The sequence below is a fragment of the Trachurus japonicus genome, chromosome 18, assembly GCF_045865225.1.
Source record: "Trachurus japonicus isolate A0001 chromosome 18, Traja_1.0".
NCBI classification, from domain to species: domain Eukaryota; kingdom Metazoa; phylum Chordata; class Actinopteri; order Carangiformes; family Carangidae; genus Trachurus; species Trachurus japonicus.
Genome location: NC_140924.1, coordinates 14,052,565 through 14,077,950, shown reverse-complemented (window position 1 = coordinate 14,077,950; position 25,386 = coordinate 14,052,565). Strand labels below are relative to the sequence as shown.

General features: G+C 40.7%; 2 protein-coding genes across 3 annotated transcripts in view; one reads left to right on the top strand and one right to left on the bottom strand.

Annotated features, from left to right (window-relative positions):
• Positions 1 to 7,060, bottom strand: part of focad (focadhesin) — a 45,781-nt gene extending 38,721 nt beyond the window's left edge. Inside the window, exons 1-5 of the mRNA XM_085759325.1 lie at positions 6,961 to 7,060; positions 3,627 to 3,698; positions 3,009 to 3,083; positions 1,983 to 2,137; positions 980 to 1,078 (exon numbers count right to left, since the gene is read on the bottom strand). Coding sequence (XP_085615451.1) covers positions 980 to 1,078; positions 1,983 to 2,137; positions 3,009 to 3,083; positions 3,627 to 3,680 — 383 coding nt within the window. The 5' untranslated portion in view covers positions 3,681 to 3,698; positions 6,961 to 7,060. The remainder of the gene's footprint in view (positions 1 to 979; positions 1,079 to 1,982; positions 2,138 to 3,008; positions 3,084 to 3,626; positions 3,699 to 6,960) is intronic.
• Positions 7,061 to 9,338: 2,278 nt separating this feature from the next.
• Positions 9,339 to 25,386, top strand: part of mllt3 (MLLT3 super elongation complex subunit) — a 51,495-nt gene continuing 35,447 nt past the window's right edge. For both annotated transcript variants that reach the window (XM_085759524.1, XM_085759523.1), the window contains exons 1-2: positions 9,339 to 9,482; positions 10,266 to 10,446. In XM_085759524.1, coding sequence (XP_085615650.1) covers positions 9,471 to 9,482; positions 10,266 to 10,446 — 193 coding nt within the window. In that variant the 5' untranslated portion in view covers positions 9,339 to 9,470. The remainder of the gene's footprint in view (positions 9,483 to 10,265; positions 10,447 to 25,386) is intronic.

The window sequence follows — 25,386 nt, the reverse complement described above, 5'->3', positions numbered from 1 at the left end:
TAAACTCTCCTCGTACTTAAAGGAAACGTCCCACAGGCCAAACTAACTAATTCCCACCAATCAGACCAAGAGGCACATGGACTGTGTTTGTCTGAATCGCTAAAGACTCTTATTGGAAAAATATGGAAATTAAACACCACAGAAATAAAAATATTGGCAAATATAGGAAATAAAGTTGAAAAAATAGTCCACTAAAGGCACCACAAGTCTGTCTCCCTGTCAATTAGAGGATAACTATGTAAGTCCGGTCGCCTTCCCTCTGTTTTGCTAACCCTCCTCTTGGCCATGTGCATTTGTTCACAACAAAGCCAGCGAGAAATCAATAAATAGAGCAGTATATAATGTTATATATCATATATAATGTTACAATGTGTATATGTGTATAGTTTAATCTTTCATAAGCTGGGATCTTGTTGGGAAGTTGGTTTTCATCCAATAGACGCAATAAGTGACAGCATGTGGAAGACAGAGAGCCTCCATTCTCCCTCGTAACAAGTTAAGCCATTTATTAAACCATCACAATTACTCCAAAGCTGTTGAATTAAGGTAAAATGTAGCATAGTTAAGCTACAAATGCTGCATAGTTCCTCTTAAACTTAAGGCAAAAAAGGAAATGTGACACATCCCAACATGTTAGGACCATAAGAGTCAGAGGAACCAGCAACATCGATCGGCAGCAGGTGGAAACGTCCAGTAGGGAGACGGTCGGTTCAGCTCCGTTCTTCAGCTCCTTATCAGTGAGTCCCAGTGGAGTTTGGAGCCGTTTTAAAAACACTATGGTGGTGAACTTCAATCTCTTCTTCCTAACCCTACAGTAACACATCACCAATTTTGAGGGGCTTTTAAGGGAATGAACCATTGGGGAACATCCCATTATATAACCGATTTCCCAGCCACAGGGAGTTTAAAAGAGTATTCATCCCATCTTAATCTACATAATATGTTCAACTGTGAACTATCAAAATAAAAGGGTTCAAACCTGATGGAGTAGGGACAGGTGAAGGCTGCTGCTCTGTCTCTCTGGTCGGCCTGGATCTGCAGCAGCCGTCCAATCACCTTTATCAGGCCCTGAGCGTTGCTGTACAGGAGAGATAGAGACTTCAAATAAATGGCTCTGCTCGCTGTATCTAAATACATCCCAACATATCATATCGTGTTCCCCTCTTCAGGATAAGTTTGTTATGAAACTGAGTCGTGAGTGGAAACACGGTGGAGGATTTGAGCAGGTCGCAGCATCAAGAACACAAATATGTAACAAAGAGGCTCCGACCTTCAGACGCTGTGTTTTAATCTTCCACCTGATGTTTCAACACACACTGCTGCTTGTGTAATACAGAGTGCGTGTGTGTGTGTGTGTGTGTGTTCCTGTCCGCTACTAGTGTCTAATATGCCCTTAAAATAACAGTGGAACAATGCAACAGTGACTCACCAGGCTCTCACAACACAGACACACACTTTCCACTGCCTCATGTTAGCAATGCACCAACTGTGTCTGACTGACTACATGTATCAATTGATTTGATTGATTGATAACTGCAGTGATCAGACTGAAGCTCAGTCTACAGTAATAAGTTAGTTCGTTAAGAAACAAACTGGGATGATCAAGCAGTTTTCAGTTCATCAGTTTTATTGAACGTGTCGAGAATAAAACAAAAATAAAAATAAAAGCATATAAGCAATACTTAAATTTCAGTATAGATGGATCAATAAACTATATCTATCTATACTAAAATTTAAAAAACACATGAATAAAGAAACAATAAACCAAAATCCTCTGTAACATGTAATCAACACATGTTAATAATCACCAGAACAAAATAAAAGTAGAGCTGAACAAATCTAAGGTTTGGTATTAGACAACGTTTTAAAAGAAACACACAACTTCATCCTGTAGTTCAGCCTGTGGTGTTGTTGGTGCCAGGTGTGTGTGTGTGTGTGTGTGTGTGTGTGTGTGTGTGTGTGTGTGTGTGTGTGTGTGTTACCTGGCGGAGGGCAGCAGGTTGAGGACGGTGTTGAGGACGTGGTGCAGGTCAGCGTGTCCCTGGTCCACCAGCAGCACCACAGCGTCACAGCAGGACGAGCTGACGGGAGCAACGTCGCTGCAGCACTGCTGCCACAGAGCCTCCAGGGCCGGGCCCTACACACACACACACAGACATTAAATACTTAACATTTCTTACTAGTAGAGGAATTAAAGTCATTAAAAGTTGAGATTCCTCCACTTGAAGTAGAACCACTGTGTTGTTTCTTATCTTTGATGTACAAATATTTCACTACAAAAGGAATCTATTTGGATGATATATTGATCCTAGACAAAATTGAAAATACAGAAAATGTTGGATTCGACAAAAGAAGTAGTGTTTTACGATTACATATACAGCACATAGACATACAGAGAAATAAGAAGCTCAAATATCCCTCACTATACAGACTCTTAAACAAACATCTGGTCAGAAGTTGACCAGATGTTTGAAACCGGAAAAGATGACAACATAGATCTGTCAACACAAAGTGTCATTTAATTTATCATTTATTACCAATCCACTTCCATTTATATAGCACATTTCCAAAACATGAAAGTTGAAGTTGAAGTGCAGTGATATTTACATACAGGACATAGAGCCAAGATGGTCAAGAAAAATGTAACCGTAATGAGAATTAAAAATAAAGATAAAACATAATTTAAAAAAGATAAAAGAACAGAAGGATTAAAACATTTGGCCAGTCAATGATGTCACTGGCCCCTGATGCCACCAGACCTTCACCATGAAAACTATGAACACTGATCTGCTGCTGTATTGTTTTGTTTATTGTTATATTTCAGTATAATTGTACCTCTATTATTCTGTCATTGTCATTCTGCTTTCAACATCTCATATGATGTGAACACATTGTGTCTCTGAACAGGTTCTTGAACTGAGAGTCAGGATATTATAACAAATCTCTAAAACCATGTTCTCCTCCCGTTCACCTCCTCAGATCAGTGGACACCTTGATGAGGACCTCACCTGATGAGACGACTGTGTGATTTGTCCATTTTGTCCTTTTTCCTTCAGCACGGCGGCAACAAGATTCCTCACCGTCTGCAAAACAAAACAACACAACATGTATGTTTGTGACGCTGAACGCTTCAACGTGGCTGAGCTCACTCTAACTTTATCACAGACACTCACATGTGTCTTAGTAACAGTGTTGGACTCGTTACTTTTAAAAAGTAATTAGTTATAGTTACTAGTTACAAAAAGTATGAGTTAGTAACTGAATTATTACATTGTAAAACTAACTAATTACAAGGAAAAGTAACTATTGCAGGTTTTTTTAATAAAACACTTTTTTTTTTTTAAAGTGTATACAACATAGCTATAATTTAACAGGTGTTTTGTATTCTGACGGGACTCCTAGAATCAAGTAACGGCTCATTTTATTGCCAGTAACGGCGTTATAACGGGGGAAGTAGTAACTTTTTTGATTACTCTTTACTGAAAAAAATATCGTATTATTTTATAATGCCGTTATTCCCATCACTGCTTTAATAATATACTGACCAACTGACTTCAAGACTGGTGTGTATGGAGTTAAAAGCGGTTTCTGTGACAATCTGGTCCAAACATGACTCGGCATCTTACCTGTGCTTGAATGACGGGGCTGGGGAAGTCTAACTGTGTCTTTAAACCCTCCATCTCTCCTGCCAGTCATCCCTGAGGGCAGAGGGAAACATTAGAGACAGAGCTGTGAAAAGCTGGTGAAGCTCTTCTGTGTTTAATCTTCCAGCCTGACATGTGAGTGGAGCTGAGAGAAGCTGATGCTGCAGCACCTGTTGCTCCACAGCAGCGATGGAGCAGACTCCTCAGACCGGACCAGAGGTCGGTGGTCTCTCCATGAACGGACCCTTTGAAAACTGAACCACGATGAGTCTGCAAATTATTGGCCCGGAGCCACGACATAACTTTGCATTAAATTATTCAGGAGCCGTCAGTGAAGGAGTAACTCATCTCAGGTTTTCTGCTCCTCAGGCCCAACAACAACAACAGGGTGGAGGAGAGTCTGTGCTCCACAGCTGCTCCACCAGCTGACGACTAACAAGGTTTCAACAGGGATCTGAGCTGTTTTTATTCACTTCTTTCACTTTAAAATGTTCAGTTTTAGTCTTGACGGAGGTGAATCAGCAGCATGAGAATCTAAAACTTGAATTTTAACCAATGATGAGATGAATCTATAGTGAGATCATTTATAAAGAACCTTTTTTAGACTCTCGTTTAGGGAAAAGTCCAGCTCGTCTCTCTCAATTTAAAGTATTGGTCCCATTATTGTTAAATAATCTGTATTGAAAAACTGGAAATCAATTAACTGTCATTGGTTTTACCAACTAAAATGGAAAAAAAAACATTTATGGTCTTAGAATGAGAAAAAAACAAACTTTATTTGTTTTCCGTCTTCACAAAAAGTGAGATTTACGAAAAACAGTCCAACTTTGTTTTTTTGCCAATTAATTTTAATTTCTCAGTCGATGTGTGGACAGACAGGAAGAGGAAGTGTAAAAAGATGAATAAAGAAAGGCTCGTGGAAAATAAAAGTGTGAAATTAAGCAAACAAATGATCTATACCAGGATAAAAAGATACGTAGTATCTTAGAATAAATGAAAAAATACATATTTTATAACATAGATTTTCATTTTTAAACTCCAAATGAATTACAGATTATCTAATAATGACATATTATGTTCACCAAAACACAGGTGCTGTATTTTATTCATTTAAACACCAAATTGCAAAAGTTTTAAAAGTAAAAAATAAATAGTAATGTGTTTCCATCTTTAGAAGCGTGACTTTTCTTCTTTTATCTCTGAATTTTGGACCGTTCATTCAAACCAAGCTGGTTTTAACCTGCTAACCGTGGGGACGAAGTACAAAAACATTCAGCAGAGTGAGTTTAGATTAGTTATCACCACCCACCCACCTTCTATCTACAACTAAACAACGTTAATATGAAGTTTTTATTCCAGTATTTTCGTCTCCAGCTCCACCGAGTTAAACTCTCTGTAAACTGATCTATTGCTCTAATATTACCACAAGGAATATGAGCCCCATTTAGCCCACCCACCCCCCCTCTACAAACAAAGACCCCCCCCCCACCCCCCGATCCCCCCCTCCCCTCTCTGCTGTTATCTAAGTGATAAGCCAGCCTGCTGCTGCTGCTGCTGCTGTACTGTCCACCACCTCCTCCTCCCTCCTGCTCCTGCACAGTCGACGCCGGCCGCCACAGCTTCACGGCCACACGAACAGGTAAGTCTGCTGCACCTGTTACCACACACACACACACACACACACACACACGGCTACACTTCTAACTACAGCTTTACATACTAATATTTGTAGAAAATGTGGAAGTTGTGATCACAACACGCTTTGTTTGTATCCAGCGCTCTTTGGTTAAACTGTCTTTTAAAAAACACACACACATTGTTATTGACTTTTAAAGCTAACGTCAAGTTAATTCACTACCATTGAGAAGAGCCTGGTTTCTTCTTCTTTTTCTGTCAGCTAAACCTTTAAAAAAAAAAAAACTTTATACAGCAAACACTTCCAGAGGTTTCTGCAGCATATTTACCTTACAGCAAAAAAAAACAATATAGGCTGGCCCTGTACTGCTAGGTCTGCATTAGCAATACAAGTGAGGACAATGCATGAACAGTGTTGAGCCAACAGTGCTTTAGAAATGACACGGCTGAGGCTTTACTGTGTGACACTCGCTGCTGCTGCACGGGGACAGACACATGGGTTGGGTTTTTTTTTTTTTTTTGACAGGCTTTCAGGTGGCACAGAGCACATTCTTTCACAGCCATGTTGGAAATCATAGAAGGACGTATGACATGGATGAATTATAGCTGCTCTGGTGGTTAATTCATTGGTTTGGCTTCATTTCAGATGCATCTGAGCAAGTTTGGTGAATGTTAATCGATTAAAATCAGTCAAAAGACAAAAATTAATCAAGAGTTATTGTAGATATTGATTAATAGTTCGAGCCAGTTGACAGCAAAGTAAGTTTAGTGTATAACCAGTTTGTTATTAGTTAATTTACACTATAAAATACTACAAAACTCATATAACACGTCAGATAGAAAGGAGAAACTGTCAGCAGCTGCTTGCCAAATAGTGAGCCCACATTTATCTGCATCTGTATTCTCATAGTTCTTATTAGTTAGTGAGCTATCTTCATTTTTATTTTTTTTTCTCCCTTTTATCTCTGCTCATTATCACTATTATCTTTATTTTTTCATGCTGTTTTACTGACACAGCAGCACATACAGCATTTACTCGCTCAGTGTTGCTGACCAGTCACCCAGCTGGGCTCAGCTACGTCAGCACAAACACGTCACTGCGTCCCACAGTGGTGTACTGTACTGTACGTCATGCAACACAATTGTGGTTTTAATTCAATAAAGCATACAATTTGGTACATTTAATTTATGCCGAATTGAAGATTATTTCATATTTTAATAGAAAATGCATTTAAAAGCAGGTATTGCGCGATAATATGTGGATAATGCAAAGATAGAAATCAAAATAGTGAATGTTTCAATGGGGTTTAATGTACGCGCGTAATCTCAACATAGACGCTGGTCCTGATAACTGGCTATTTCTCGCATATTGCCACATTAACCATAACCGACCTTTATCACAAGCCCGTGTTAAACAAAACGCATTAATACCGGAGGAAAATTAACAATAAAAGCGAGTTAAACTCAACAAAACAGGTGAAAAGTTAGCTACACTGTGCTAGCAATAGCTACAGTGACGTTATCAAAATTTACAAACAGTAAAGACAGGTGGACTGGTGCTAAGCAACAGCAGCAGCAGCAGGCAGACTGACACACACTCAGACACACACATTCACACACTCACATCTTCTCAGGTAACACTAATTAGTGAAAGTTGAACAGGTTGCTGGTCAAACTTTACCTCATTCACTCCGCGTCCTGCAGTCAAACAACCGGCGTGTAACTACGGTGCGGGTCGAGGACCAAAACAGGCGGAGACGAGCCAAACGCGAACGCGCATTTGCAACCGTTCACATCGTCACCGTTATAAACCAGCCTGTATTATGTGATGAGACAGCTCAAATGTTGGTTAAATTAAACTGTAAATAACAAGTGAATATATAATCAATATATACTTTTTTACATTATGTGTATTGATGTATAATGGACCATATGCTTTGCTTTCATAAGAGTGAGGAAGGGGAGTTGTATGGAAGCCACCAGCTGCATAAAATAACCTGCATTGCAGTGAAATTTCTTGCACCAATTTGTGCATATTGTTTTTGGTTTTGTTTTGTTTTTTTATGATAAAATAACATCATGAAAAATATGCACATCAGGGCTCCAGACTGCCCATACATTTGAGACAGTGCAAGTTCATTTTTCATCAGTAAATTTGCAGTTGTTTTTTTTTTAAAACACTGGTGAAATGTATGCCTGTCATTACAGGTGTCAGGCCAATGTGTGTGAGGATCATGAATGAAAATGAAATGTGAATATTTGCTTTGGTTTGCTCCCCTAAATTTTCTGCTTGCGCTCCTAAAATTTTAAGTCAGGGGTCACTGTGCTCTTAAAAAAAGTTAGTCTGGAGCCCTGCTCATCACTATCCAGTGAACTTCATTTTTAAGAATTCACAGCACTGTTAAATTTTGAATTATTTTAAAATTAACTAACAACAACAAAAACTCTTCAAATCCTCTGATATAAAACATTAGAGGAAAGAGGAAGAGGAGGAGGAAGAGGAAAATATTGAGATCTTAAAAGGTCTGTTAATGCATTTCATTTTAATTGCCATTAAATAGAATATAGGTGTAGACATTACAGAGGGCAACTGAAATATTTATTTCAGATTCAAGTAAAAGCAACATGAATAGCTTTGACAACTAAAGAGTAGATTATTTATATGAGAAATTAAAAATTGATTTAATTTTAAAATCACTATGACCTCAGGTTAAAAACTGAACAAACTGTAGTGGACTGAAATTATGCTTACAGAGCAATTTCCAAGGTGGCAATACCTGCAAATGATAATCAGAGGCACTTCTGAAGGGATTTCCTCCAGGGACTTGAAGGCAACACAATTACAGGAAGGTTGCGGCCGCCTGATTGGAGGTCCGTGTGTCTGCCGCTCTGTTATTGGCCCCTTCCGTCTCGTGCTAAGGCTTGGCCCCAGCGGGTACACCAAGCTGCGCCTGCGCTCTTCCCCTCAGCGCCATGAAGGCGGCGGGATTGTGCCAGGAAAACGACGGAAATGCGAAGATTTTGTATTCAAAATAAAAGTTTGAAGCACAAAAGTGAAATGTCATGTCATGAAGTTGTAGCCTATTTAAACCACGTTTCTCAGTGTTGCAACTTTAAAGGACTTTCAAGTGTTAAGAATGAATGTCATCATGCAAGGGAACTACACTCATAAACAGTGATAAAATCAAACTTTTAATTCAAAGAAATATAAAAGCTGTGACTAATTAGGCTAATTAATACGGGCCCACAAAGAGAAGATATTTGCAATTTTTTCCCCTTACTATATTTTTGCTACTTTAAAAAAAAGAAAAGATTTTGAGATTCTTCAATCTTATTCATGATGTATTCATGATGGTCTTATAATTTTACAGTCTACTTTACTTTACTTTATTTGTTTATTTGAATGGGACAGTGCACATTAATGGACACAAAATCATGTAAATGTGCCAGATTATAGCAAAGTGCTAATTTCCTTCCGGATCTGTGGATTTGCAGTACTGCAAATTTCCCCATCGTGGGACAAAAGGAAAGGAGAAAGGAATATTTTTTGTTATCTTAATCCAATAACTTTATATTGAATTGCACAGACAGGCATTAAGGTAATCAATAAAAGTCATAGCATGGTAAATTTCTATATTTCCTATAATGTTTTATGAGGTATGGAGTGAAAAATGGTCATGGTGGTGACTGGGGTTTGGATTATTTATAGGATGATACCAGCATTTTTAGACTGCAGGCTTTTGCAGATTTGATGTAGCCTATCTAATGTCTTAGGTAATTCAACAAATGAAGGAGGTATAGTTTTAGTCTTTTAGTTTCCATATTGAGCTATGAAATCTGAAATATAAATGAGAAAAAATCTAATTAAACAGACTAGGAGACTAAAGAGAACATAAGACCTCACTTGGTGTTAAATGAGAGAAATATTGTGCAGTTACTGTAGATTTGAATGGTTTTAGTGGTAGGCCTATCCCTAGCTCAGCGTCACTGCGAGGAGTTTATTCTGAAAATCCAAAGCGGAAGTCGAGTCTGTTAGCTCGGGTAATTGACAGCCGGCGAGCCTTTGAAAGTCTTGAGTCTGACTTCAGTCCAGGAGAGACCATGTCCGCCGTCATAGGCAAACTGCACTCACCTCTGCTCTCACTTAAAAGTAATTCTCCATGAAATAACAGTAACGTGGGGCCTTCCAGGATGGCCAACTCGGTGAGTAGTCTGCGGGAGGATTCGCCCCCTTGTCCCGGTCTAACGGAGCAAGTTTGGATCGTTAATGCCGTTTTTCCTCGTCGCACCGGAGGAGAGTCGGTGGCTTTTTTCGGTCCGTAATGAGGATTTTCCAGCCCGAGCAGCAGCTAGCTCGAGCCGATGCGTGCCGCTGTTCCAGAATGACCGTTGTAATTCAAAAGTCCGTTGAAGAATCGAACGTTTTTAAATATTTTTGAACTCAACGGCAAAAACGTCTTTTTTTCTCACGTGTAAATTAAATGGAAAAATCCGCACTGTTATTCGGCATACTGTTGAATACAATTAATAAAGTGTAGTAGAAATCAGATAAATGTCAACTTTATGCATGGTTTTCTTGCCATTTTTCACCACGTTGTATATTTTTTTCTTTTTTCTTTACAACATAATTCATTTGGAGCAAATCTGCAGTAAAAAAGTGTGTGAACATGTGTTGCTTTTAGCTTGGTAGTGATTCAGATTTTACACTGACAGTAGAAAATATGTCAGGTTTTTCCCCCAAAATGACATTAAATCGACACATTTTTAAACGGAGTTCCCTTTTACGGGATTCAATGAAGACATTAAAAGCAGCACATCAATCCGCAGAAAAGGTTTATTCTAACCTTGGTTTCTGGAGTTTGTAGTTTTTTTTTTTTCTATGCATTTTTTTGGACCCTGTCAAACACGTGGAGGGCTCTTGAGTTTTTTTTCTTTTTCTTCTTTTTCTTTTTTTCTCCAGTAACCCAACATCATTGTATTTCACAGGGTGCTGTTCAGGTGAAACTAGAACTTGGTCACCGTGCCCAAGTCAGGAAGAAACCCACTGTGGAAGGCTTTACCCACGACTGGATGGTGTTTGTCCGAGGACCAGAGCACAGCAACATTCAGCACTTTGTGGAGAAAGTAGTTTTTCACCTGCATGAAAGCTTCCCTAAACCAAAAAGAGGTAAATATAACACATTATTATATATTTTGCTTTCTTTCTCCCTGTGTTTCTGCATGGCTTGGTTTCTTATTATGTTGTCAGAGAGGGGAGACCTTCAAACAAATGAAAGTTCAAACCCCTGATATGAGTAAGCATTGTGTCCCCCTGTGGAGTCACTGCTGCAGACTCTGAACTCTGACTCTGTGGATGGTGTCAGGAAAAAAAAGGATCTCTGAGTCTGCACTGTTAAAACAAGTTGTTTTAATGCACATTGTGGAGAACAGATGGTGTTTTTTTGGTTCTGTGAACAAAACTGTGATGCTTTTACTGCCCTGCTGCAAAGTGTTTGTGATAAATGATGGCGATTTTTTTTTTTCTCCGACAACAGAAGGAAAAGGTTGCAAATTATGTTTTAATGATGAAAAATCCAGTTTGCATTGCGTTGACATCTTTCCTGCAGCAGTTGGAGCTTTTTCTTCTAAATGTAACCGCTTGCACACGTGTTGGTTTGAACCCCTGCCAGACACAAGTAATCGCATGCAGTGTTGCTTTTGGACATGAAACAGATAAAGCCTGTTTATAAGAGCTGCATGGGGTTTTTTTTCAGTTGGGGAAACTGTGGATATTTTCTTGGCTTTGATTGGCTGGGTGGTTGCAGGCCTGAAGGTGCTCAGGTCATACAAACCCGAATTTAGCCTGAAATATAAGTATAACCCTAAAGTCAAGGCTCGACACATTCACATAGATGCTATAAAGCAAATACACAGTGTCTTTTAGGTTGTAGGTTGATTTTGTGTCGAACCGTGCAACATTATTTCCAGTATTCATCGTTTTATCTGTGGACAATAACAGCATTTATAAGGTAATGATTTACATGAGGCGGTGAGAAAAGTCTCTAACCCCGATGTTCAAGTATTTGCAACCACCCAGTAACGGTTTAATAAAGTGACCTGTTTATTATCAGAACATTAGCAGATGTATTATATCTGTCGACCGACTTTGTTTACCAAAGCTCCAGATTTTCTGTGTCTCACTGTTTGGTAAATGATGACCAGACATGCGGCATTACGCTCATTACTGTCATGCCAGAATCGCTGTTCCCTCGGAGCCCCGGGTCTTTGTGGTCCGACCTGCTTTTGTCATGTGAGTTGATGGAGTCCTGATAGAGTGAGATGAGTTCAAATATCTCGCGGTTGAGGTTTTTCTGACCCACTTTGGGGCCTTCGGGGAGTTTTTGAGGATTGTTTGGTGTGGCCGGTGCTGGGAATCCGTCCAGTGTTGATTGGACAAGAATATTTAGTTCATTGGCTCCGGACTGTTGTACAGTGATGTGGCAAATCCTCACAGGAGTTTTGTAGTGACGCGAATCAGGACCAGTATGTCAGTGTGTCAGTTTGTGTCTTTTGTTATCTGCCACTTAGTGATGATCTCCTGCAGGTACATTAGTGCTTTAATGGTAATTTATTGAAGAAGCAGGTAGCAGTCATTTTCGCTAATGATTAATCCCATGATTCATTCCTCGATTGGATTGAAGGAGAAAATGTAGAAAGTACTGTTTCTTTGTTCTCTGCTCCTGCTGTGCTCAGCAGTGTCATGTACATTTTCATTATAAAAGACTGAAGCTTGTGCGCTTCCAGTCGAGAAGGAGTGGGTTGAAATGAACTTGTGATTCAAGTGATTCAAGAAATGGAAAAAAATAATTGCTCCAAGTCTGAGTCTGGTTTTGTTTTTTTTCGAGGAGACTTTTGCGCCGGTTTCACAAAGATAATCCCATCAGGGAAATTCACTCCGCAGCAGGACAATCAGCACAAACACACAGGCAGGGCTACAAGGAACAGGTAAGACATGTCCTACAAGGTGACAAGGGTCTGGTCAGGGCCCCGAGGCCAGTCCCTCAAAGGCAGACAGACGTTGACTCCGTCTTAGAACAATCAGGCAACAGATAGGACGAATCTAAATCCATCCATTGTCCAAGACAGAGTAGCTCTTGCCTATCCAAATACAGACCATGGTACTGTTGTTGATTGTCGAACATCTGGAATAAATCAACAGAAGTTGGACATCGGAGACAACAAGCGTCACATCTAAAAGTTACTTCGGGCTAAAATCGCTGACCCAGAAGGACGGTGTACAGAAGACACAATTGTTGTCCCAATGCCACTTTTCAGTGCTACTAACTGTGGACAACATGTCTCAAGCAGAACTAGGAGACATTGCAGGCCTGTGTCAAAAATAATATCCAACAGCAGGAAGGAATACACTGCGATATAAACAAGCAGTTAAAGGAAAAAAACAAAGAGGACACGTCTCCACATCGGACTAACCCGGATGTTTGTGCAGTTTGATTCAGCTGGGGTTGAGTACAACAGCAGGCAGATTTCAAGAAGGCGGGGCTTCACCATGGGACCGTTACCATGGAAACCATCACCAAACTCCAGCCATGGAGTACAACAGGGACACGAGGACTCAGAAACACACACACACACACACACATGGCAGCCAGGAAAACAAATGCAAGAATAAAAAGACAAAATTCTTCCTGAAGGAAGTTGAGAAAACGCTGAGATTCATAAAACAAAGGTGAACTGGGATCTAAAGTCTCTACGTTCGTCACATTGAGGAAACGGCAGGAAATGCATTTCACAAAATGAAGGGCTCCTTCAACAAAAGAAACAATCCAGGAAGTGTTGGAAACATACTGTAAATCATTACACAGACACCAGACGGACTAATAATCAGGAGTTCTTGGTCCTCGTTGACCTCCCGTCCATCGATAAAGACCAACATGAAAAACATCATCTGAGATTTCAATGGAGGACATTGACGGGGTAATTTCAGGCCTTGGTGCTAACAAGTCCACAGGCTGAGAACCATGGCTGCTCTTTCTAAAAGCCTCTTTTAATTACACCCTGAAACAGCGGAGCCCTCCCACCACTCATGAAGGAAGTATTTATATCACTCAGTCGCACCTAGGAAAAGGTTAGATGGACTGTAAAGGCTGCGGACCAATCAATGATATAAACACTGATTATAAAGGATACGAGGCCACGATGACTAAGAGACAGAGCAGATAAGGACCAGACGGACATTAGAAGGACCAGACAAACACATCACTGTCCTCATGTTATTGATCACATTTCTAATGGAAAACTGAGTCTTAACTCTGAAAAGGAAGCTCGGAAACTACTGGACGCATGACTCAGGAAAACCTTTCTCTCCAATGTTGGATAAGAAATAAATATTGTAAACAGAAGTTAGTCCTTTTTTGGTGATCCGGAAACTTTTATGACTTGTGTTTTGACTGGAGGTAGCAGGTCTTTGTTTAGTTCCTTCTGTTTTCTGTCTGACTTCAGATCAGCTGAAACACAATAAAAAATGCAGAATACAACTTCCTGAAGGAACTTTCTGATTCTTTCAATCGTATCTTTGGACTTTTATAGTAAAAATTGCTTGCCTGTCGTCTCCTGTTGTGTTTTTCTTTCTTGTCTTTATAACCAGTTTAGAAACTGATGTACTTCAAAGCTGTCTTTAAAGTCAGGCTGAATATCACAGAAAGCTCTTTGACCCCAGTGCCTCCAAGCAGCCTATACATTAAACGCCTCTATCTGCGGATACCGAGCCTTCAGCACTTTGTTTCTCTTTTAAGGCCTTTGATTTGCAAGGTACCAAATGAATCCTGGCTTGTGAACACTGCACTCTTTTCCCAGCTCCTAAGCTCCGGGACCAGTCTTTTTTAGAAATGTGAGATTTGGCTGGAAGACTTTTTGCTTTAAAGCCCAGCAGGAGAGTACTTAACCTTAACGATGACATATGCCGTAAGATCTTTCTTCCCAGCGCTGCTAAAGTCTGCATTGCCTCTTGTGCTTTTTAACATGGTGACAAATTGCGTCGCCGCTGATCTGCTGGAGCTCCAGAAGCTCCTGAGCGTTTTCTAGTTGAACCACAGCCCAGATCACGGAGAGTGACTGTGTTGTTTCATCAGGAGAAGCTGGTGTTTTGTTTCATTGAAGCTAATGTCGCCCACTGTTCCTCCTCTGTCAGAACAAGACCAGACTCAAACAATTGAAATATTATTAGAGCTGATTGGACGTGCACAGGTTGATGATGAATTATCTCTTTTCACTTATAGTTCAGGATGTTTTGTTCTGTTTTGGTATAAAGTATTAAATTCATGTTCTATCTGTGCCTTTTTTGTAACACCCAAATTCTCTCCTGGACATATGCAAATGTGGAGCAGAGGAGTAACGGTCTCACATTTGCAAAAATGGAAAACGACAAAGGCTTTGTAGAAACAAGACAGTCAAAGATATAAATGCTCTGACAAAAAATCATCAATCGATTTACTAACAGACAAACAATGGGCAACTATTTTGACAATCAGTTTGTTGTTTTAGTCTTTTTTTTTGTCAGACACTAATTAGGAAACTCTAGGTTCTGCACTGTTGGTGAGACAAAACAAGCAAATTGAAGATGACCACAGTCTGAGAAATGTGATTAACTGATCATCTAAACGAATGTGAATATGGCAGCAATCATTTTTTTGTCCATTATGTTGAGCTTGTATAATCCCCAGGCACTGGTCCTTTTCTGTTTATTTTTAATGTGCCTCATTGAGACACTGATTGGTTAACTGAGCACCAAAACTACAAACACTGGTGTCGTCTCTGACCGCACACAAATCTTTGTCAGTAAACACACTCATGAAGTCAGATATCCTCGTCATCCAGAAATCATAAACCAGACTAGATATTATTTCACAGAGATGGATACTGTGACTTTTATCTGGACAATACTATCGACATTTATCCTGCTGTGGTGTGTCGAAGGTTCACAGATCCTGAAAAAAACTTACTGAGAGACTCTTTCCTCTCCTCACTGAGTCTTGAGTCTCTGATGGTTGGTGAAGGATCTGCTCGCTACTAACCAGGATATTACACAGCTCCATCTCATTATACCAAGATACGCAGCATTATTTGCTGCTCAAATCTGCGAGAGAAAATTAGTGTTTAATTATACATATGTGAGGTTAATTGAGTTCCTGTCTTCATGTATTTCATTGTACAGAATATCATCCATATTTACTAGGTGGGTGTGTGTATACAGTATACAGATGCTTAATGGCTATTTCTGTTGATCTCATAAGACAGAGGAGATTAGCATGATCTTCTGGTTCTCTTTTGTGTCTGAGAAGCTGTTGCGTCACATTTATAATGATGGTGGGATCGGTGAAAAGATGAATAAATAAATGAACACAAAAAAAAGATGGTGAATTATGTTCATCACATCGTGATTCAGTTTACAAAATTATGAACAAAGAGAAGAAGCTCTGAAACCAGAGAAGGACATTTCTGCATGATTAAATGAATCCATTAATTAATTATGAAGTGTTGTTTTGTATTAACTCATTTAAATGGAACTATATTAACTAGATGAGCTGTTGATCAAACAGGATGAAGGGGTCGGGGTAGAGAGTGGCTTTAACAGATTATGTTGAAGTGTCTTGGAGATTATATTAATGTTCAGCTCCTGAGGGTTCCAGGTTTTCACTCGCATGGTGACTCTTCATCTGCCTCTAAGATAAAATGGGAGGCATTTAAACGCACCCTAATCACAAGGTAAATGTGTCAAAAGGAGCTGAGTTTCTTGTACAGGAGTCTACAGATAACATTTTATCTTTCTTTCTTTTTTTTTTACTTTTAAGGACAGCGGGAGTATTTGTGGAGCGTCGGGAAAGTAGCTGTGATTGGTTTCATACTGTGTCGCCTTGGAAACCTGATATTTAGTGTGAGGAGTGGGCTGGTGCGGGGAGGAAAGAGCCCATCTCAAACTAAATGGACTGGAACATCGTTTTTACTTCTCCCTGTTTCTCCCGGTTGTGTGCAGGCAGATTTGACTGATGGCTTTTTAATGCTCGAATTTATTATCATTTTTTTTTTCATCACGTCACCGCCGCTTAAAGAAAATTGGATCCTCAAAACTTTCCTCGTGATGCATTCGAGTACAGGTCGGAAAATGCTGCAAGTCTCTTGACATCTGCCCGTTCCACTTGGCTCATTTTGCAGGTTTAATTTTTTTTGTTGATATTTACGTTGGCCGTGTTTTTATTCACCGACGACAAACGAGCTTGCGTAGCGTGGCGAAACAGCCTCTCCACGTCCGATCGACATCAACGCCGTCACTTTTTCTATGAATCTCTCTGCACGCCGGTCGGTGCAGCGGTAGCAGCAGCAGTCAAAACACAGAGGAGCAGTCAGGATAAGGAAGTGATGGCTTCCTCCCACACTCTCGGTGATTTGTCGTGCGGCCCGGAGAAGCTGCCAGATGCACATTAAGATTAATGACGAATCAGTCAGTAAAGCTGCCACCGCTCTTGATTATTGCCATGCGGTCAACTGGGCCAGCGTTGAGGTGTTGCTATGGAGACGGGCCAAATGGCAATGCCGTTTTGAACAAATGGAGGCAAAAAAAAAGGAAGCTCTTTGGAACCAGTGAAGGGGTTGAGGGTGGGGGGGGGGGGTAGCTATTTTGCCAATAGGCGGCAGTGGCTCATGCTGCTTAAGCACCTCATTTGGAGCCTCGGCTGCCATTTAATCTACTCTGGAGATGGCATCTCTTCAGAGGTGTTTGTGATATTTCAGAGAATTGTCACTTTTATGGAAAGACGTGAGACGGTTTAATGGGCAAGAAATGGGCCGAGAAGAGTCGGAGAGTCTGTGCAGAGCAGGAAAAGACGCAGTTGTGATTAGGTGTTTTAAAGACCGAGGTGCTTTTTGTTATGGAGGGAGAAAAAAAAACACTTGAAACCAGACGAAGGTGTAGAGTTTGCCTGGTCTGGCTCCTTAATCACAGCTGCTTTGACAAAACCTGCAGCCTCGTGTTGGATTCATACTGAAACATGTGGTACACAAAACTGGGAATATGCAAATGCACTCAAATTCAGATGATGAAACAGTGGATGTGCAAAAATCTATGCATATGCCCACGCTGACTATCAAATTTATGATGTTAATGAGTGTTGGTGTGGTTTGGTCCTGACTTGTCCTGCACCTGAATCATTTTTGTTTTTAACCTGAATCAGTTCGTTTTGATTAAGATCAGCAGTATTTGGTTTATTCCACCCACTATTGAAATCCACCACATACTCCCAATGGAATGCAGAGATGTACCAGGAAAAAGATGAGAAATCTTTTCCAACATTTGGCATTGGTTTATTGATATTCAGTACATAACTCGCAGACAAACAGGGGTTTGTTGGAAAGCCCAGATTGTCTAGTTTAACAGGATTAAACGTCATGTCTCCGTCTCAAACCACTGAGGAGTGAAGACGCCCCAAAGTCAGTGATATATTTCAGGCCTTATGTGCTGATGCTTTTATATAAATTCAAGTTATGATTTAATTACTTGTGAAGAAGCCACCCAGAGCTGTTTGTTAGGATAAATCAGTTTTGGGTTAATCCAGGACATGTGGCACGAGTCGCATTTTCAGGAAATACTTTCTGTTGATAGGCAAATTCATCCTCAGCTTTTGTACACGAGGCCCCAGACCTGTTGTACTCTTCCTTCATTATTAGACACTTAGCATTAAACATTATTAGCATTGTAAATCAGAGATTAGCACAATGGTTTGGCATGTGGCTATTTTCCTGCTCAGGAGGACATATAAAAGAAACATTGATGATTTATTTAAGGCAGTGGGTAATTCCTGAATGACTTCAGGGCATACTTGTTGTATACAGGGAAGTGTATAATTCCTGGATGACTACAGCTTGTGTTCATATATAAACAAAGCAAGGTACAATGCCGGGATAACGGCGGCTTGTAATTATTTATACAGGATGGTGGATAATTCCTGGATGACGACAGCTCGGTTTCATATAAATCTCAGACATCTGCAGAAGTTGATACGAGACCGACACGACTGCGTGACTCACAACGCACAGGTGAACGTTACAGTAGGTTTCAAATGCAACACACCGTCAGAGCAGTCGGTGTGTTTGATGCCGTCTTCAATGGACAGTTTGATGTCAGCTCACAGTTTGAGTCTGAGCCGCCGCTCTTTGTTCAGAGTTGCTGCAAGTTAAAAGAAATCCATGAAGTACCCCAAACTACAGAGGCAGTTGCACCTCTGGGGTTTGACATTTACTGTATGAGCTGGATTAGATATCAAACAATATCATGTATTAACCACAGGTGATCAGAGACTGGGAGCATGATTTGGGAACACATTTTTTAAATACAAATCAGCCAGTCATGACCAGCAGCTTGTACCGTTTCACCTTTATACTTCTTTCGAAGGTTGATGAGCTGTCAAGGAACTCATTTTAGCCAATAGGAATCTGTGTACAGTGGTGATCCTATTGAGTGCTGTCTGTTGAAAACTGTAGGGAAATACTTTTGTCTTTTATCCTGCGGTGCTTTTCTCTCATCAAAATCAGACATATCATCTGGAAAAACTTCCTCTGTGTGAGGTTTGTCTTTGCTTCTGGTAGCAGGTGTGTTTTCCTGTTTATCTCAAACCTTCTACTACTTGGAGCTTCACGCTTATTCCTCAGGTTCAGTTTTCGGACCTTCCCAAAAGGCTTCAAGTTATGCCTGCACAATATCAGCAAAATGTCTGATGTGCGAAGACACTGTTCAATATTGCGATGGTGCTATGACTTGTGATAGATAAGCAAATATTCAGGTGTACATATTAAAGGGATAGTTCAACACTTTGGCAAATTGGCCCATTGCCATAATTCCTATAGTTTTAGGAGTAGGTTCGTTACCTTTAATTGTCAGTGCAAGCTATTTTTAGAACAGCGGAGCAGAGCCGCGAGCTGCTCAGAGCTACGCTACGGAGGCTCATGGGATTGTTACCTCTAAAACAACTCAGTCTCGTAACGTTCCATTATTATCTCACAGCGTGGTGAATGTGCAGGTCAGAACTTGTCCACCAGAGCGTTTTGGAGTTGTTGGATTGTGTATTTGATGAGTTTGATGAGGGAAACCAAGAAATCCCATGAGCCTCCGTAGCGTAGCTCTGAGCAGCTTGTGAGTTTCAGGCGCGGTATTCAAGGGATCCGACTGAAAGTCCGAGCGGTGTAGCTCAGGTTATAGGTATGAGGTGCGCCTGTAAATAAAACTTACTCATTGCATTTCAGGCAACAATGAAAATAAGAGTAATCGTGCAGCCCTACTTCAAGACGAAGTCGTCGTCGTCATCGTCGACAACAACAGTCGAGGGTGAAGAGTATCTCCTTTCTGCTCTGTGCTCTGTTAGCCACATTGGCAACAGCATGAGCCCTTCACAGTGTACACATTACACACACCCTCAGATTGATGCCTTAATGATTGGGCCAACATGTTAGCCTCTGGCCATCTCCTGGGCTGCCTGGAACGCTCGCATGAAACCTTTTAACTCCGCTCAACCTCCATTCCGCCTTAATTTGTGGCTTGTGAGCACATACCACATAAGTCAAGTCATTGCAGTGACCTATACATGAGATACAGATCCTCGGGCTGAAATATGTCTCACAAGCTGCACTCACCGCTTTCCTTTTTTTTTTTTTTTTTTTTTTCCCTTTTTACTCTCGGTTTGCTAATGTGATCTCTGTGAGCTGCGGCGATGGTAGTAGTATTGATGTCCTCACAGGAGATGAACGATGCCTTTCTCTGCATGTGTGCACATGTGGTTCCTTTTGTCCTGGCTCTGAGTGAAGTTTCAGAAAGCAAGCATTTTTATTTTTACAAGGCATTTGTGACTTTTTACAGTAAGAGATGACACATGACGTAAGTTAAACGTACATTTCTGTATTGTAATTTAGTCTGCTGGTGTTTTTTAACGGATTTGTGTTCTAGAAAGTATTCGTGCGTGATAGAAATACTTGTATCACAGCCCCCCTTAAGACGGTCAGTAGTGTTAAAGGTCTCTGCAGTGAATACGTGAGCAGACTATAGGGACATTTACATTTATTGTTGAAGCCTTTCCCGTTTTGCTGATGTTATGTGAAGGAAACCTGGGTTTCGTTTCATAGTTCGGGGTTCAAGGAGTTCAGAGCTTCTCCGTGAGGACTGAGCAGCTCGTTATGCTGAGGAAAGATACAGCAGAAAGTTCAACAAATATCTAGCAAGTGGACTTGCATTTTTGTTTTTTAAATCAGGTTTGTTTCAGGGTTGGGGTTAGTCTTTCTCCAGCATCGCTAAGATCAGTTTCACATTGAAAGTCTCCTGAAACTTAGATTGAAAACAGAGTAAGATAATTACCCACACATCTTCAGATATAAAACAGATAGTTTTAGTGTCTAAATGTCTGAAAGTGAAACTAACATCATAGAAACTTTTTGTAAACTTTCACAAGTCTAAAAAAGTCAAAACAGTTTGCACTCCTAATTTCAACCGCAAGTTCCTAAAAAGTTTTTTTTTAAAGTCTCCTCAAACTTGCATTGGAAACGATAATCAGCCACACATCTTCATAGATCAATTCAACATCTAAATGAAAGTGAAACCAACATCACAGAAACTCTTTCATAAACTTGTATAAAAGCCTAAAAAAAAAGGTCAAAGAATAGTTTGCACTTCAATTGCGAGTTTCTAAAAAGCTTTTAAAAAGTTGAAATTGCAATCCCAGAGAAGACACAACAAGGAATCAGACCCAATCACTGTGGTCCATTAGCGTCTGTTTTCAGGTGATAATACCAGACCCAGGTATAAAAGACCCTAAGACCCCTTTCGCCGTTCCTCGTCCCCCCCGTTTCTAGAAATCAAAGAGCTGCAGGAATTTGCCTGTAATTATTTTATGATTGCTCTGAAATCATAGGTAGAGCACAAAGAAAGCAAAGACCCTGAATGCTGGAGGCTGCTGCTGCTGCTGCTGCTGCTGCTGCTGCTGGCATGAAAGGATGGAGAAGGTGGGGGAGGAGGGATGGAGGGAGGGAGGGAGGTGCAGATAGACGGGGCAGCCACCACCAAATAACAGGAACTGAGCTGTAAATGCTGGCCGTCCCTCAGCTCAGTCAATGAAAGGAGGTTGGAGGAAGTGGTTTATTGAAGCATGGTTTATATGGGCTGTCTGTTTGGCAACTCTTTCTCTCCTTTCTCACTCTGCCCCTGCCATAAAACATTTGTCTTTTATTTACGGCACCTCCACGCAACAAAAGCCGTAAGTCAGGAGGAGACCCGGGGCTCCGGTTCTACCACCGAGATAAGTGGAGCCAAAAGGTGAAATCATTTTACCGCAGCTAACATGGACTGTTACTGCACTGCTGCTGGTACAGTGGTGTAAAGTTAATTATGTGTAGTCAAATTAAAGCACTAACCGGTTCCATGTTCTGATTCACTGCAAGTCTTTTGATTTGGAGCATTTATTAAGAGGATTGAAGATGCTTTGGTTTTCTATAACATTAGCCCCTGATAGTTGAGTCATAGTCGCCCAAAGTTTGGAATAATTGACTTTTTTTTAAATAATTCATTCCCCAGTTCAATATGTTGGACTCAAATACAGAACAGATCCAATTAATGGTATTAAAAGCACTGTAGTGTAAGTTATTCACATCGAATGTGTTGTAATATTGTAAGATTTTTGCCTTGAGATAATGTTTGTAATGATGTGGACCCCAGGTCTGCACAATATGAGAAAAATCTGTAACGTGCAATAACACTGGTTGACTTTCTGGTGATGGTAGGAGCTGTAATAAAAGACTGAACACAGAAGAGTGCATCTGTAATGTTGTTGAGAGAAGAACACAGGTTAAAGGTCGTCTCCTGCTGCTGCTGCTGCCTCAGGTTGTGGTCATATACAAATCCACTGTTGACTTAATGTAAAACAAACCACAGTGAACAATGAAGTTTTGAATGTAGCTTCTCTTGTTTAACAGGTGTGAGAGGATTTTTGCAAAGCTTGTGATGATTCCCAATGCAGCAAATGGTCAAGAAACGTAGTATCATGATAATGGCTCTGAAAACAATCATGGTTCTTAGTCATAAAACAACAGAAATGTGAAATGTAAAAGGAAACGTTTGCATCTAAACGTTAAAATGACACGTCCAACACATCTATTTAGATCCAAGGAGGCAGGTTCAGTTGAGCTGTCAGATGCTCTGCTCTCACCAACATGTCTGTACATGTGAGCTGTCAGGACGAAGGTTCAAAATAGTCTCAACCCAACGGCAGGTAAACTAGAAAGTAACGTAGTAGGTGGGCTGCCTGAAGGAACAGGAGCATACAGGACGGATGGTTGTACAGGGTTTCTTTCTGCGATTGCTGTAGGTGTTTGTTTATAAAGCTGCAGTTTCCCTACGATTTTATATTTTACCAGATATTGGACAGAGCAGAGTATCTTCTTTCTGGTACATAAATGACACAGATAACAAAAAGTAAATGAAAAATGGATGAAAATCATGCAAGTTTAGTGTGGAAAAGAAAAATCAGAGGTTTTATTTTTATTGCTAAAGTAGATGGAGGTCTTATTCATGACATCATCACAGTCGACGATGGTGTTGGATAATTTTTTGAGTATTTTAAATGGATATTCTAGCCAAATTTTGCACATTTAATTTTTGTTTTGTTTAGTTTATTTGGGTTTTTGTCCTTGTTGCTTCTGTAGCCAGTCTGAGAATAAATGTGGTCCAGGATCTTGGTCGGTACTTGGATCAACTCGCTGGGGCCACTCTGGTGTCCATGAATAGGAAATAGGTCTTTATTCTAAAACTCCTCCTTCTAATAACCTGAGCTCCAGGATGAAGTCCCATCACCGCTCTGTTGTTTCTGTGCTACATTCACACATTTACGGCAAAGGTCATGTGACTTTCTGAAAAAAGCCCCCGGAGGACGACGCAGCAGCGTTCAGACATAATGGTTCTCATGGGGGAGGAGGAGGAAGATGAAGGAGTCGTCCCACTGTGCACACTGTTTACCTGGGACCTGATATCAACAGCACCCCCAACCCCCCACACCATCATTTCAACCCCAACCCCCTCAACAATCCACCTCTCCATCCTTGTTTGGTCCCCTGAGGTGGGCGTGGCCTCAGACATCTGTGGTTTCAACCCAGGAAGTGCAGATGTTACTTCTTTTTGTGTGTTTTTTCTTTGTCATCCAGCTTGTTTCATCAGAGAAGTGTGTCCTAAACTTGGTTTGTTATTTCACCCCAGTGCATGATGGGTTGGTGTGTGCGTGTGTGTGTCTTTAACTGCCTCAGGCCGGCCACCTGTTGGTCCTTTCTTCTCCAGCCCGTTGTCTTCCAACACAAACTTGGGTGTTTCTTGTGTTGTGGTCTTTTTAATCTGGGCAGATTAATGTTGACCTCGGGGTCTGGTGGTTAACTGATTAGCACGAGGTTGTTTGGGTCAGGAGGACGGACCGGTCCTGCAGGACTGTGGAGCACCAGGTTGTTTTTAAGGGGCTGTGCTCAGCCGACCAGAGACACCATCCCCACTGAGCTGCTAATCACCACCCGCCATTGTTACAGAGGCTCAGGCAAGTTTGTTAGACAGCAACACTCGTACAACTCTGTTGTTGTTGTTGGTTGTGCAACTGTTCCCTCGAACTGAAATAAAACTACAGAGCTGAGTGAATGAATGCTTGAAATAAAATTGATTTATTAGTTTACTCAGATCCCCATCAGCCAGTGAGTTGTGACTGCTCCTCGTAGACTCATAAATACACAACCCTTAGTACGGCACGCAATCCAACACTTACAGTAGCTCCATTTATTAAAGTAATTTCAAAATCAGAAAATACTTTATTGCTATTGTACAAGCTCAGCCCACACAGTGCATAGGAAAACAATTAAAATGTACATAATATAAAACACGTACACAATATAATAGACACAACTGTGCAAATTTCTCAATAACTGAAAGAGAAACTTCATAATTTAATCTCTCTAAAAATGAAAAAGTGGGATGAAACAGTTGTTGTGTCCATTTCTAGTTCAGTCTGTTCAACGAGGCCAATACTATGTTCAATACTATTATTTATATGAACAAATACAGTCTTAACTTAAAAAACAAACAAACATTGTACTACTGGCAATAAATTCATGTTTAATCGTTCCCTGTATGAATTAGTTGAACTTGGTCAGTAGAAATGAGTTAGCTACTATGATGTATTTGTGGAGTGTTTATTGCTGCTGAAGTAGTTGGAGTGAATAGCTCAACTTATACTCTCCAAAGACGTAAACAACAGGCTGATTGGCTCCGTGCAGGATTTCTACAGCTCTTTATTAGTCCAAGCGTCTCCTCCTGTGGAGCCTGGACATCCACATATTGGGAGTTTTTTTGGAAGAAGACGACGACTCCACGGCCCGTCCACCACTTCAGACGATCTGTTTCACTCTGGAACAACAACAGAATAAAAGTACTTTCAGGGTCATTTTCATTTGCCTCCCACTGTGTCGGTGCTGTGCTGGTTATTGTGAGTGTTTCAAGAAGCTTTTCTTCTTCTTTTTCTTCTTTTTGTTCTGAGCTGGACGTCTCATCAGCTGCTTTGTGTTGCAGTGACTCAGTCTCTTCACCAGGGACGTGTTTGTTTGGCTCTGAACTGCGGATCCACAGTTTAGTTACACCGTGTGCGTGTCCAAGAAGTAATTGCTGTTTCTGGGTCAGAGTGGGATACTCACCGGACAGGCAGCTTTTGGGGAGTTCCTGATGTGTGTGTGTGTGTGTGTGTGTGTGGGGTGGGGGTGGGGGGGCTTCTGGAAACTCCTCCAGGTCACGTAGGGACAACATGTCTGGACTTTTGTCCTCAGCAGACAGTTTTTTTTCCTCCTGCTCCTCCAGGAACCTCTGGATCATTGGCTGTTTGATCCTCAGCGTGAAGCCGACTGAGATCCAGCTGAGTCGGGACTTAGTCCAACTGCAAGAGAAGCTGCTTCATCGTCCATGTGATGTCCTGTAGATTTTTTAAAGAGGAGCTATGCGGGATCTTTAGCTTAACTCTCCTACATTTTTACATTAATTAAACAGCTTTGGAGTAATTGT